Raw genomic sequence first — 12,982 nt, forward strand, 5'->3', positions numbered from 1 at the left:
TATGCCAGTGTTTGTCAAACTTTTAAAATAAACCAATTAACTCAATAACAAATTATTTCCCTCTCCATATTCTCAGTCATTAAGAAGGTCCTGTCACACTGTTTTACCCTCTGTAGTTTGTAATGCAATCGAAGTTAACATCCTGAATATTAACGTTAGATGCACAGCACCCCTCCCACATATCTCTGTTTCATAGGAAGCTTTTGTTTACACATACAGATACCTGGTCTGAATTTTTTAAATTATTTTTAAATCCTCAGTAAGTTCAGCTGCCTCCTTCCTTAGGCCCATCACAACCACCACATACTCTTCCTTCTGGTCCTAATCTAGGGTGTGCACCCTGCACACTTCCCCGGGCACCCAGAGAGATGACAAAGGCCTCTGTGCCCCTCAAAATATAAACACCAGAAAAGGGAGTATATACTTGCATTATAATTTAAAAAAAAACACCCATACTGCACCTTGTACAGGAATCATCATTTGAGCCTCAAAACGAAAACGTGAAAATTTTCACGGAAAAGCTCAGACGCAAGAGCTCTCACCTAAGCATCACACCCCTGGCCACCCGCTCTCGGAGCCCCCCTGTGAGTCTGCCCCGCACACCCGGAACCACCTAGAGGCGGTTAGAAAAGCACTGTCCCGGGCTTCCCTGGTGGCACAGTGGTTAAGAATCCGCCTGCCAATGCAGGAGACACAGGTTCGAGCCCTGGTCCAGGAAGATCCCACGTGCTGTGGAGCAACTAAGTGCATGCGCCACAGCTACTGAGCCTGCGCGCCTAGAGCTCGTGCTCCGCGAAGCCACCGCAATGAGAAGCCTGTGCACCGCAACGAAGAGTAGCCCCTGCTCTCTGCAACTAGAGAAAGTCCATGTGCACAGCAACAAAGACCCAACACAGCCAAAAATAAATAAATAATTTTTTTTTAAAAAAAGGAAAGAAAAGCACTGTCTCCCTTCTCTTCAGCAACACCCCATCTGGAATGCCCCCTTCTGCAAGAGAAGTACAGAGGTCTCTCTTCACCTAAGAAGTGTTCTGGAAAGTTGCGAATACATGAAGCTTTGGGAAAACCTATTTTGCTGTTAGCATTTCCTCCCCTTAACTTTTTTGAAGCACATAATCTACACCAGAGTAACTTCACCCAGAGTCTCCACCTCTTTAGGGGGTGATGCCTGTAGAGTCATCACCAAGGCTGGTTCTGGAGCAGCCTGAGGGAGAATGCTGGGATAGGGCCTATGCCTGCCTAACCACTGACTACAGTTGTTTTGTCTTCCAGTAGATCATGGCCATCCCCTCTTTTTCCCCCAATTAATGACCTAAAAAGTTGTTTCACATAACAACATGATCTCCTAAGTTGAAGCACTTTAATTAAAAAAAAAAGTTTCTTTTTAAAAAAGTGTTGCCATGTTACAACGTTCAGCAAAATAAAGGAAAACAAAAGAGAAAAAAATCCCACAGTTCCTGCCCCAAGGTAGCTACAGTTCTCCTTCCCTCCTCCCTCCCTCCCTCCCATCCGCCCACTTTGCGGCTTGCTTTCTTTTTTTAAAAACATCTTTATTGGAGTATAAATGCTTTACAATGGTGTGTTAGTTTCTGCTTTATAACAAAGTGAATCAGTTATACATATACATATGTTCCCATATCTCTTCCCTCTTGCGTCTCCCTCCCTCCCACCCTCCCTATCCCACCCCTCTAGGTAGTCACAAACCACCTAGCTGATCTCCCTGTGCTATGCGGCTGCTTCCCACTAGCTAGCTATTTTACGTTTGGTAGTGTATATATGTCCATGCCACTCTCTCACTTTGTCACAGCTTACCCTTCCCCCTCCGCATATCCTCAAGTCCATGCTCTAGTAGGTCTGCGTCTTTATTCCCGTCTTACCCCTAGGTACTTCATGACCCTTTTTTCCCCCCTAAGATTCCATATATATGTATTAGCATACAGTATTTGTTTCATTCTCTTTCTGAGTTACTTCACTCTGTATGACATATTCTAGGTCCATCCACCTCACTACAAATAACTCAATTTCGTTTCTTTTTATGGCTGAGTAATATTCCATTGTATATATGTGCCACATCTTCTTTATCCATTCATCTGTTGATGGACACTTAGGTTGCTTCCATGTACGGCTTTCTTTCTTAAGAGTCCCACATACAGGACTTCCCTGGTGGCGCAGTGGTTAAGAATCTGCCTGCCAATGCAGGGGACACGGGTTCGAGCCTTGGTCCAGGAAGATGCCACATGCCACAAAGCAAATAAGCCCGTGAGCCACAACTACTGAGCCCGTGTGCCACAACTACTGAAGTCTGCGCCTAGAGCCTGTGCTCTGCAATAAGAGAAGCCACCGCAATGAGAACCCCGCTTGCCGACCGCAATGAGAACCCCGCTTTGCCGCAACTAGAGAAAGCCCACGCGCAGCAATGAAGACCCAATGCAGCCAAAAATAAATAAATAAATTTTTTTTTTTTTAAAAAAGAGTCCCATGTATGCATGCCAGGGGCAGTTTTTCTGCGTTTCCCCACTATACTGCTCTTGCTTCATTCGGTGAGCCTGCTGCAAACAAGCATCCCTGTGTTTCTGAAGGGTTCTTCTTTCTCTCTGTTACCATCTTCACATACTCTTTTGAATTTAATTTCCCTGCACTGTATTTCTTGTAAAGCCTAGATTCCTGGATTAAAGAACAGGAACGTTTTCACGGCCCTTGGTACATTTTGCCACACTACTCTCCAAAAGTCTGTCTTTGTAATTTGGCAAAACTTACATCTTTTTAATGTAAATGACCAGCTTCACAGTAGTCAGGATATCTTGGTGGTTGGAAGAGTGATTTAAAACCTCAAAGGCCTTATTACTTATTAACAACCTGACAACAAAGGGGCAGACTGCTTACTATCAGTGTATCTAAAAAAGAGTGAGCAGGAACAGCAAAACAAAGAAAAGGCTGACACTTATACCTCCATTGGGGACTGCCTGCAGTCTTGGCAGACAGTAAATTATTGAATCCCCACAGCAATCCTGGGAGGTACAATGCCTTCCACTTGGATTTGCACAAAGCAGTGTCCTCACTCACAGCCTCTCAGCTTGCCAGCCGCAGGGACAACCCGTGGGTCTTTCAGGTGTCTGAGAATTAACGCTGTGCGTGAAACACCCACAACAGTTCCTGACCGGCACTAAGCACCCCATCAGCTCCTCACCCCCCACCCCTGAACCTAATTCAAGGGCCACGGAGATTCTGTGAGAGTTTGGGTCACACTAAACAAAACTCAGATACTTCACCAAGAGCACACTTGGTTCCACTGCAGACGTCTTCAAGGGTTATTTTACTGTTTATACAGTTAAAAGTTAAAAGCAGTTCCACAGACCGTGAGAACACTAGTACAGCTTCAGTAGGGATTAACACTAATGACATCCATTTACCCAGGTACCCACTGGCCTTATTATGTACTAAGAACTTGGGGGACAAACAATGAATTAAAACCAAGTTCCTGCTCTCCAAAGACTGCAAACTTAGTAGCGACAGAGACTGGAAGGCAAATGAGAGCACCAAGTGTCATTCATGTGTCCCACAGAAGTTGACGGGGTCAAGTTCTGCTAAGGGTCAGAACAGGCAAGGGGATGGTGCAGAAAAAGCCAAAGACTAGCCCCCTTTAAAGCTGAAAGATTTCGTGGAAGACAGGCTTACGCGTTCTGATTCTACATCAGAAGACTTAAGAGGCCCAAAGGTTCAAACGCTCCCTTCCCAGCTTCCCCACAGCTCGTGGGGCTGGCTGGTTCCCACAAGCAAGGCCAGAAGCGGGCTGGCCGGCACACATTTGAGGCTTGCTGGCTACATATGGCCTTTGTCAGATAGTCTTCTTTTCATATAACCCTTAAAAAAGTAATGACCATTCTTGGCTCCAGTACACTATACAAAAACTATCTGTGAGTCCGGCCAAGGGGTCCACAAACTATGGCCTGCAGGCCACCGGCCCACCAGCTGGTTTTACAAATAAGGTTTGAGTAGAATCCAGCCAGGCCCATGCGCTCATGGGCTGTCTGTGGCTGCTTCCGCAGTACGAGGGCAGAGCTGAGTGGCTGGGATGGGGACAACAGGGCCCACAAAGCTTAAAGTGCTGAACAGCTAGCCCTTCACCGTGAGTTCGCTGAGGCCTGGTCTAGATAGCCGAGGCGGAGCTGGGGAGGGTGCTCATGCAGACCTGACAAGAGGGAGGACAGCTTACACTTTTTCCACCACTTCACTGCTACAGTGACCTGGAGCTCCTTTCCTGATTCGGCACACGCACAGACATCCCTAAATATGACAGGAAAGAAATCAACCTCCCAGCCACACCCCTGACAAATTCAAAGCCCTCCACTTCCCATTTTCTCAAACTCGTGTATTCATCAAAATCCCCTGCAAATTACACATTAGTCCCACTGCAGAGATGAAAGCATGATGATGCCAGGTCAGAAATACTTAACATATTAGAACCCACTGCCCAAAGAAATAGGAAACATAAAACTGGAACAACTCATTGTTTCTCAATTGTTTCGCAATTTGTTCCTTCATCAGGACTGTAAATAGCATTCAACACACACACAGTTTCCCGAGCCCATCAAGCACACCAGACCCATGCTGCTTCTTCTCCCTCTCCCTCTCCCGCCAGCTCTGGAAGAGAAGCCACTCCTCATCGAATGACAATGAATCTCCCTCCTCCTTTGGTTAAAAGCATTCTCAGCTGCATGTATAAATCACAGATATAACATTTTATTTAAACTTCAGCTTTAATGCCTTCTATGCTTACAATCACCTTATTCCTGTTAAGGAAGTAATACAATCAACTTCTGGCAGGAGAGAGTTTCAAAGGTCCTGTTCTAGTTGTTTTGTTTTGTTTTTTTTGCGGTATGTGGGTCTCTCACTGTTGCGGCCTCTCCCGCTGCGGAGCGCAGGCTCCGGACGCACAGGCTCAGCGGTCATGGCCCACAGGCCCAGCCGCTTCGTGGCACGTGGGATCTTCCCGGACTGGGGCACGAACCCATGTCCCCTGCATCGGCAGGCGGACTCTCAACCACTGCGCCACCAGGGAAGCTCCCTGTTCTAGTTTTTAAAGGGGGTAACATGGATATGGAAGATTTTCCTTATTATATACATGTATACACATACTCTTGTGTATGTATGAAAAATTTCACAATAAAAAGTTGGAAAACAAAACAGATGGTAAAAGAATCAATTCCAAGAAGACTGGCTAAGTACCCGTCTGCTCAAAGTGCTTCCAGCGCTTCTTATCCCTCGGTGGCCCTGAGCACGGAGGACTCTCCCTCCATCCCTGGCTTCGCACCTTCACCAATGGCTCTCAGTCTTCAGGGGCGCCTGCCTCTGCACCTCCGCCTCTGCACCTCCATCCACAGCTTCTCTGCCTCTGCTCATTCTGCGGATTCCACCAAAGCTTAGACCCAAATCTGTATATTTGGCCCCCAACCCTCTTCTCGTTAACAAACCCATCAGATTGCTGAACCCCGCCTGGCTTCCCTGTTGAAAACCATCGACCCCCTCCTCCCATCCCTCCTCTCCATTCTCTCAGAGGCACCATTCAATCATCCCTGATGCCACAGCTCTCCACTCACCTACAGGCAACTGCCCAGCGATGGCTGTCATCGGCTTCCACCTTATATTCCCAACACAAGAGATCTCAGTTCAGCTTCTCACAATCCCTTCCCCTTTAACAGCCCTTAATTAACCCCACTCCAGACTCTCACCACCCTGCCCACACCAGTTTCTAAAAAATAAAACTGACCATGACAGTTCTCTTCTTAAAAACTTTAGAGGGCTCCCACTACTAAACTCATGTACAAAGCACAGAGGCCCTTCACAGTTCAGCATTCTTAACTTCCTAGCTCGTGGCCCCTCACTCACATGAACCACACCTGTGCCTTTCCCAGCACCTCTTCTACCTCATACACTTGTTGTCATCCTTCAAGAACCAGTTCATGTGAAGTCAGAAAGAGAAAAACAAATACCGTATGCTAACACATATATATGAATCTTAAAAAAAAAAAAAAAAAGGTTCTAATGAACCTAGGGGCAGAACAGGAATAAAGATGCAGATGTACAGAATGGACTTGAGGACATGGTGAGGGTGAAGGGTAAGCTGGGACGAAGTGAGAGAGTAGCACTGACATATATACACTACCAAATGTAAAATAGCTAGTGGGAAGCAGCCACATAGCACTAGGAGATCAGCTTGGTCCTTTGTGACCACCTAGAGTGGTGGGATAGGGAAGGAAGGAAGGAGACACAAGAGGGAGGGGATATGGGGATATATGTATACATATAGCTGATTAACTCTGTTACACAGCAGAAACTAACACAACATTGTAAAGCAATTATACTCCAATAAAGATTAAAAAAAAAAAAAGAACCAGTTCATAGAGCACCTTCCCTTTCAGGCCCTGCATGACCCTTTAGTTGACCAGCCTTGCTTTTAAGCTCCCATGGTATTCTATTTTCATTTGTTCAGTATACTGAGCTTCTCAAAAGCTAGGGCCGTGGTTTACTTCCATTATATGACTTGAGTCTAGCATTGGGCTTTGGGATACAGTAGGCCTCAATATATTGAAATTCCTGCTAAAATTAAAATGCCCAAGACACAGGGGAGCATTTCCCCTAAGCCTGGGTTAAATCTGTTCCACAGACAAGGAGATCCCGTGTGCCACCAGGTTTGCTGTCCAAGCCTCTTCGCCTCACCACCGCAGAGCTCACACTCGGCTGTGCTGTCGTTCCCCACCAGCTGCACATGCCTGATGGTCCCACCTTACTCCTTGTGACCTTAACTCCGACTCCAGGATAATCACCACTGCCCCCTTTCACTTATTAGAAAGAACTAAAATATTTTAGCCTGAAGGAACCTTAGCACCTTAGAACCTAGTCCAACTGTTCAGATCAATAGCAGAAATCTTAGATAAAAAGTTCTCTGAATTTGAGTCTTAAACAAGAGAAAGGTCACAAAGCAAATGGCTATCAGCACTTTACTTGCCATGGGAACACAATTCTCACCTGGGCGAGACTCCATTCCCAGCGTAATGACGTTTATGGATACCATCTAAATTGAACTTAGGTGATTTAAACTATTGGTAAGAAGAAACTCAAAGGTTTATCCACAGTGTCCAATTCTATGCTAATCAAAATCACTGTTAATCCTTCTCCCCTACTCCTAATTACAAAAGTTCCCTTAAATATTCAGACAGGGGCCGTGGGGGGAGGCATGGCCATGCTACCTGGGGTACCCTCCGGTCCCCCACGGTGTAGCCTCTGTGGCACACGTGTGAGGGTCCCCTCAGGATGCTCAGGTTAGGCTGCACATCCTTTCTCCGCCCTCCCACAGCTACTGTCTGTTTCAGATGACATGAATTTGGCCTTTTAAATAAAGTCTCAGTAACCAGGAAGCTCCTCAAGAGCATGACAGGGACTGCTGAGTCAATGTTAGTTCCATATTACCAGCACATGCAATGAGCAATGTCTGCTGAGTAAAAAACAGGGTTTTCTCTATGGGTCAACTTGCCTCAGTTTTTCAACTTTTACTTCTCATGATTTTTCTCCCAGCCATCATATAGCTACATAAGCTAGAACTGGAAAATTTTATAAGCAAAGCAAGCTACGCAAAACACACTTTCAATTTCCTAAACCGTAGGAAAATGTATTTCACAGCTAAACTAAATCCACTCAGAAACCTGAAACACTCTGTTGTTAAACTGGAAATAGCCTCTATTAAAACAGAAACAAAAAAACCAGTAGCGCCTACCTGAATACTAACTATAACCTAATAAATGGAATCTTAAAAGTGTTTATACTCAAATAAAATGGAGGTGAAAACCACAAGTTTTCTGTTTATCAAATGATTTTTAATATAAAAATTATACCCATATGCAGAAAAAGAATCCTTTAGGGTCATTCAAAAATCAAAAGCCACTGATATACCTTTCGTGTTTAAATTTAAAATCTAAGACAGAAATGAATACCACAGACAAACTCATAAGACAATAAGATAACCCAGAGAACAGACAGCTACAAATATACCAAGTCATCTTTGTCTCTTCCTTTCTCTTCCCCATCATCCCCCCTCCCACCAGCAACTTATTTTCAAACCACAGCCATCACTCAGTCTACATAATGTCTCTATGATGGACAGATGGGCGACTCATCAGTCACCATCGTTCTGACCTGGATTGCAGTAACAGCCTCAGGTCACTTCCTGGCTTCAAACCCCTTCCACGGCACCCAATTTCCTGCCTTTGACCATTACCTGTCCAAACTCTTCTAGATCTGCATCTCAGAGCCACACTCACATCACATTGCTGTCTTTCCCAACCCAGAACCTTGCATAAGCTCTCTCCCTCCTCGCCCAAGCCTTGCTCCTCCTCCCTTCTGCAGTTTCACGCTTTCTCTGACCTCACCAGCTCAGGTAAGTCCCTTCTACTAGATCCTCTCAGCCTAGATTGATTTCCTTCATAGCATTCACAAATCTTGTAGTATTTTATTTTTCTACTTTTCTGTCTGTCTCCTCCACTAAAATCTAAGTTCCATGACAAAGAAAGCATGTCTGTCACCCCTCTTTCCCAATACCTATCACTGGAACATAATTCTCCTGTAATATTTGAATAAAAATATAAAATTAAAAGTTAAGGAACATTCCAATAAAAAAGATCAGACTAGCACAAAACAAGCACCAGTCCTTAAATTCTGAGGAAGTCATACAGTTGTGACCTTTCACTAAGCAAAACAGACCCCCCAAAAGAACTATTAGCCAAGGGGCATGAAACTCTGGCTTCAGAAGCTCAGTTTTGAGGCCTAAAAAAGCTAAACCACTTTATTTATCCTGTCTGGGGTGTGAAAATGCATCGCCCTGATTTCTGCATTTGGCCAAGGCTTGCCTGGTGTAGTCTCCTACAGTAGGTAACACATCAACCAAATCCTCAGGAGAGGCAATCCAGATTTATTGTGACAAAGTAAATCCAGCCAGGATCTGATTCAACCAGCACTGTGACAGCCCTTGGAGACAGCAGGGAAAAGGAAAAACTAAACTACAGCAAAATGCCTGGGGCAGAGGGCACAGAGGGGAAACAATCAAGGCTGAACTCAAGGGGGTCAGGTAAAGGCCCCAGCACCACAGGGAGGATTTCCGCAGGTGAGGAACCGGTGGAGGGAGGTGCTCCACGGAGGGCCAGCAGTCAAACGAAGGCCCGCAGGTGTGCATGGGCGTGCAGGGCTGGCTCCCGGGAAGGAGGATGAGAGGGGTGAGGGCAGGCACCACACTCACAAAGTTACAAGGGCACCTGGGAAGACGCCCGAAGGGGAAGTTTGGGGTCGTTTCTGCGGGAAGCCGCTGCAGCACAATCCTTTTTCTCCACCCAGAAGGGGATCTAGTTATTCACTCACAGCTGCACTATAGTACCTGTCACCTCAAAGTGCACACACCTGGCACACAACATGGCATGCTAAATGCCTAAAATTAATGATATAATTCACCTCCACAAGCTAGGTAAGTAATTTACTTAAACGTATTTAATATCTCATTACTGTGGGTTCTAAGAGTCTCTCCAATCCCTTATATTGGAATTACATGTGCTGAAAGTTGACTCCAGTCACCAGTATCTTCCGGGACCTGGAGGTTTCACCAATCAGATTCTTCTTCGTGTCTAGGTCTTCGTTATACACTATCTGATTTATAATCACTTTCTCACCAGTTTTTAAAATCCATTTAGTTCTGCAGTTAACCTCAAAGTCATTCCACTGTCATGCTGTTCCTTCTCTATCTCTATTCCACAGAAGCAACGCTGAGGCGTCCAGTGGGTGCTCCTTAATTAATATAATACCTTTTAGTGTTTAGAGCTCAGAGTAGAATCCTGTCAGAAAATCTGTAAAGTCAGAAACACCTCATCCTGAAAAATCTGTCCTTTTTAAACAAATGTTTAAGAAATCAACTGGGCAGTGAAATACCTTTTACTTTTAAAATTCTAGGCAATCTCTTCAGCTCAAATTTGGCGTAATTTAAATAAAAGAAACCTCTAGCAAAATACTGATTAAGGCAAATAATCAAATGAAAAGAGGATGCCTAATGATCGGTGTCACTCTGGGTTAACTTTAAAATAGATACTAAGTCATTAAACTTAACACAAAAAGTACATCTGAAATTCAAGTAAGATAGAATTAAGATGAGTGTCATTCAAAAAAATTCCCTTAGTAACATTCTAGCCTCATTCCTCCTTGGAATTTAACCAAATGGATTTCCAGTCTATGGATGGTCCAGCTTGGGGGGAAACTGTTAAAAAAAAAAAAGTCTTCGTTGAAGCCAACGCACCTTCTTTTACAATTTTTGTAATTAATGTATTATAAAATAGATGCCTAGGTTATTTCAAACTTGGCACCAGGGTATCAATATATAGTTCTGGTATTTCACAGTTAAAGGTATTTGTTTCTAAACGCTAAAGCATTTTCATCTGCCCAGTGTTCCAAAAGCTGCAGTCCAGGAGGTCTTAACCTGGATGGAGTTCAAAAACCTTGAAAGGTGTGCAAACTCGTGTGTGCTTGCGGGGCGGGGGGGGAGGGTAAGCTAGCTTCAGAGTCTCAATCCGTGGCCCAAAAAGGGTTTCAAAAACAACAACAAAATTCTGCTTTAGTAGGGTAATTAAACCAAGAACGTAACGAAGGCAAAAAGCGTCCATTTTCAACTAGGCACCCGCAACTCAACACATTTAAGACGCACCCCTTCATCAACAATGACCCAGATCCTGACACTGCCTTCGGTTCGGAATGCCCTCCGGAAAGTAACCCGGTTCCGAAAAGGGGGCCACGGGTCCAGCCCCGACCCCCGCCCGCACACGCCCTCCGCGCACCTGGGCGCCGGCTCGATGAGCGTGGTGGTGTCCAGGTAGTGGATCTTGTAGAACTCCAGCAGGGCCGGCAGATGGTCGAACTCCTGGTCCCCGATCTTGAAGCGGCGGTTGGGCAGCGAGTTGATGATGTAGTGAGACACCCGCGAGTTCTCGGACACGGACAGTACGTAGTCCCCGGGGCAGGTGGACGAATCGCGGACCAGGAACACGCCGTGGCGCTGGCCCTGGAGCCGGGTCTGCGCCTCCTGGCGAGACACGGGCCCCATGTACCAGGCCGAGCGGTCCGAGGAGTCGAACCTGGCGGAGGACATGGCGGGCCGGGCGATGGGCCGGGCGGGCCGGGGCTGCTCTGCCTGCGCTGGACGCTCCGCCCGAACCGTCTGCGGGCCGGGCCGGGCCGGGCCTCTGGCTCACCGCGCGCCTACTGGGCCGAGCCGGCACCTTCCTCGCGGCCGCGGGCCCGCAGCATCCTCCGCACCGCCCGCCTGCTCCGGGGCCGCTTCACGGAACGAGCCGGCTCGGGGGTGCGGGCCCAGCCGGGTCGCGGCGGTGAAGCCAAGCGCGGCAGAGGCCAACCGGGACCCTCCGGTCGACACTCCTGACCCGGCGCGCTCCGGCCCCGCGCCCCCGCCGCTCCGCACCGAGCCCCGAGGCCAAGCCAAGCACCGGACCCCCGGGAGCGCCGCGCCGCCAGATCCGCTTCGCCCAGCCAGCTCCCAAGAGCCACAGCAACAAAATGGCGGACGCGGGAGAAGCAGCCAGCCACCTCCCCCTCCGCTCAGCGCCCCCCGTCTGCGCACGCGCGGGCGGCGGCTCCCAGCGGCCGCCGGGGCCTCCCGGTGACGTCACGCGGCGCGGCCAATCGGGAGCGCGGGCATGCGGGACGGGCGTGCGCCGCTCGTGCGCGCCCCCGCGCGCCCTCCCAGGCAGCTGGGGGGCGCTGCCTGGAAGCGGCTGGGGCTGGGCGCGCGCGGCGCTTCCAGAACCCGCTCTGGGAACAAAGCGGGAAGCGCAGGCTGGGTTCGGCCGGGGGCGTGGCCCCTAGGTGAGCTGACGGGCGCGATGGGCCCCGTGGGGCCGGGGTGACCGCAACGGGACGGCCAGGTTAAGGGGTCGCGGAGCCGACTGTTGCTTACGCTCAGGTGGTGCTGGGCAGGTGCGAACGCTGTCGGGCATAGCCCCCCTGGAACCCCGGACCCCGGCCGCCCCCACCCGCACTGGACAGTCAATTTAAGGGAGCAGGGTCTGGTCTGCCTCGCCTCGTTCAGCTCTGGGCCTGGCGCACCGTCCCACCCTGAGCTGATTCTCAAATCTTGGTGGAATGAATGACTGTTGAGGTAAAACTGCAGCCCGGAACCGGACAGAGGAGAAACAGTGTCCGGAAAGGGAGACGCTGGCAGCACGAGCCCATTCTTAGACCCCTGGTCATCGGACTCTCATTGTGGCCCTTCGCACCTCGGGGTTGAGCCTGGCCTACATTGTAGGGTGATGGGTGATGTCTGTTCCAGTGTAAACTCCGGGGGAAGTGTCACGGTCTAGTGCATTTTGTAACTCAGCAAAGCAGGTTTTCAGCTTCCCCCACCAAAGTTTCGTGTTGTATTAGTTTCGGGCACAATTTGAATAGCTCAGAATTTGGAGGTGAAGGCTTGGGTTGCAATCCTAGCTCAACTGACTAGCTGACTGAATCGTTCCATGTCTTATATATATTTTTTTCATTTTCTAATGTATTTCATTTATCTTCCAGTTTTATACAGATATAATTGACATACAGCACTGTTTATGGTGTACAGCATAATGATTTGATTTATGTACATCATAAAATAATTATAACAAGTAAACATATAGATACAAAATTAAGAAATAGAAAAAATATTTAGTGAGCATCTCATAGATCCAAAATTAAACCTCAGAGAGGTTAAGTGGCTTGCTTACATAAGTTATTGTAAGTTACATAATTTGCAAGAGGCACAGCTGGCACTTTTTTAAATTTTTATTTATTTATTTATTTTTGGCTGTGTTGGGTTTTTGTTGCTGTGCGCGGGCTTTCTCTGGTTGCAGCGAGCTGGGCTACTCTTTGTTGCGATGTGCGGGCTTCTCATTGTGGTGGCTTCTCTTGTTGT

General features: G+C 47.6%; 1 protein-coding gene across 1 annotated transcript in view; it reads right to left on the bottom strand.

Annotated features, from left to right (window-relative positions):
• Positions 1 to 11,173, bottom strand: part of CRKL (CRK like proto-oncogene, adaptor protein) — a 28,224-nt gene extending 17,051 nt beyond the window's left edge. Inside the window, exon 1 of the mRNA XM_065890445.1 lies at positions 10,863 to 11,173. Coding sequence (XP_065746517.1) covers positions 10,863 to 11,173 — 311 coding nt within the window. The remainder of the gene's footprint in view (positions 1 to 10,862) is intronic.
• Positions 11,174 to 12,982: the final 1,809 nt, after the last annotated feature.

This window comes from Phocoena phocoena, chromosome 13, assembly GCF_963924675.1.
Source record: "Phocoena phocoena chromosome 13, mPhoPho1.1, whole genome shotgun sequence".
In the NCBI taxonomy this organism is placed as follows: domain Eukaryota; kingdom Metazoa; phylum Chordata; class Mammalia; order Artiodactyla; family Phocoenidae; genus Phocoena; species Phocoena phocoena.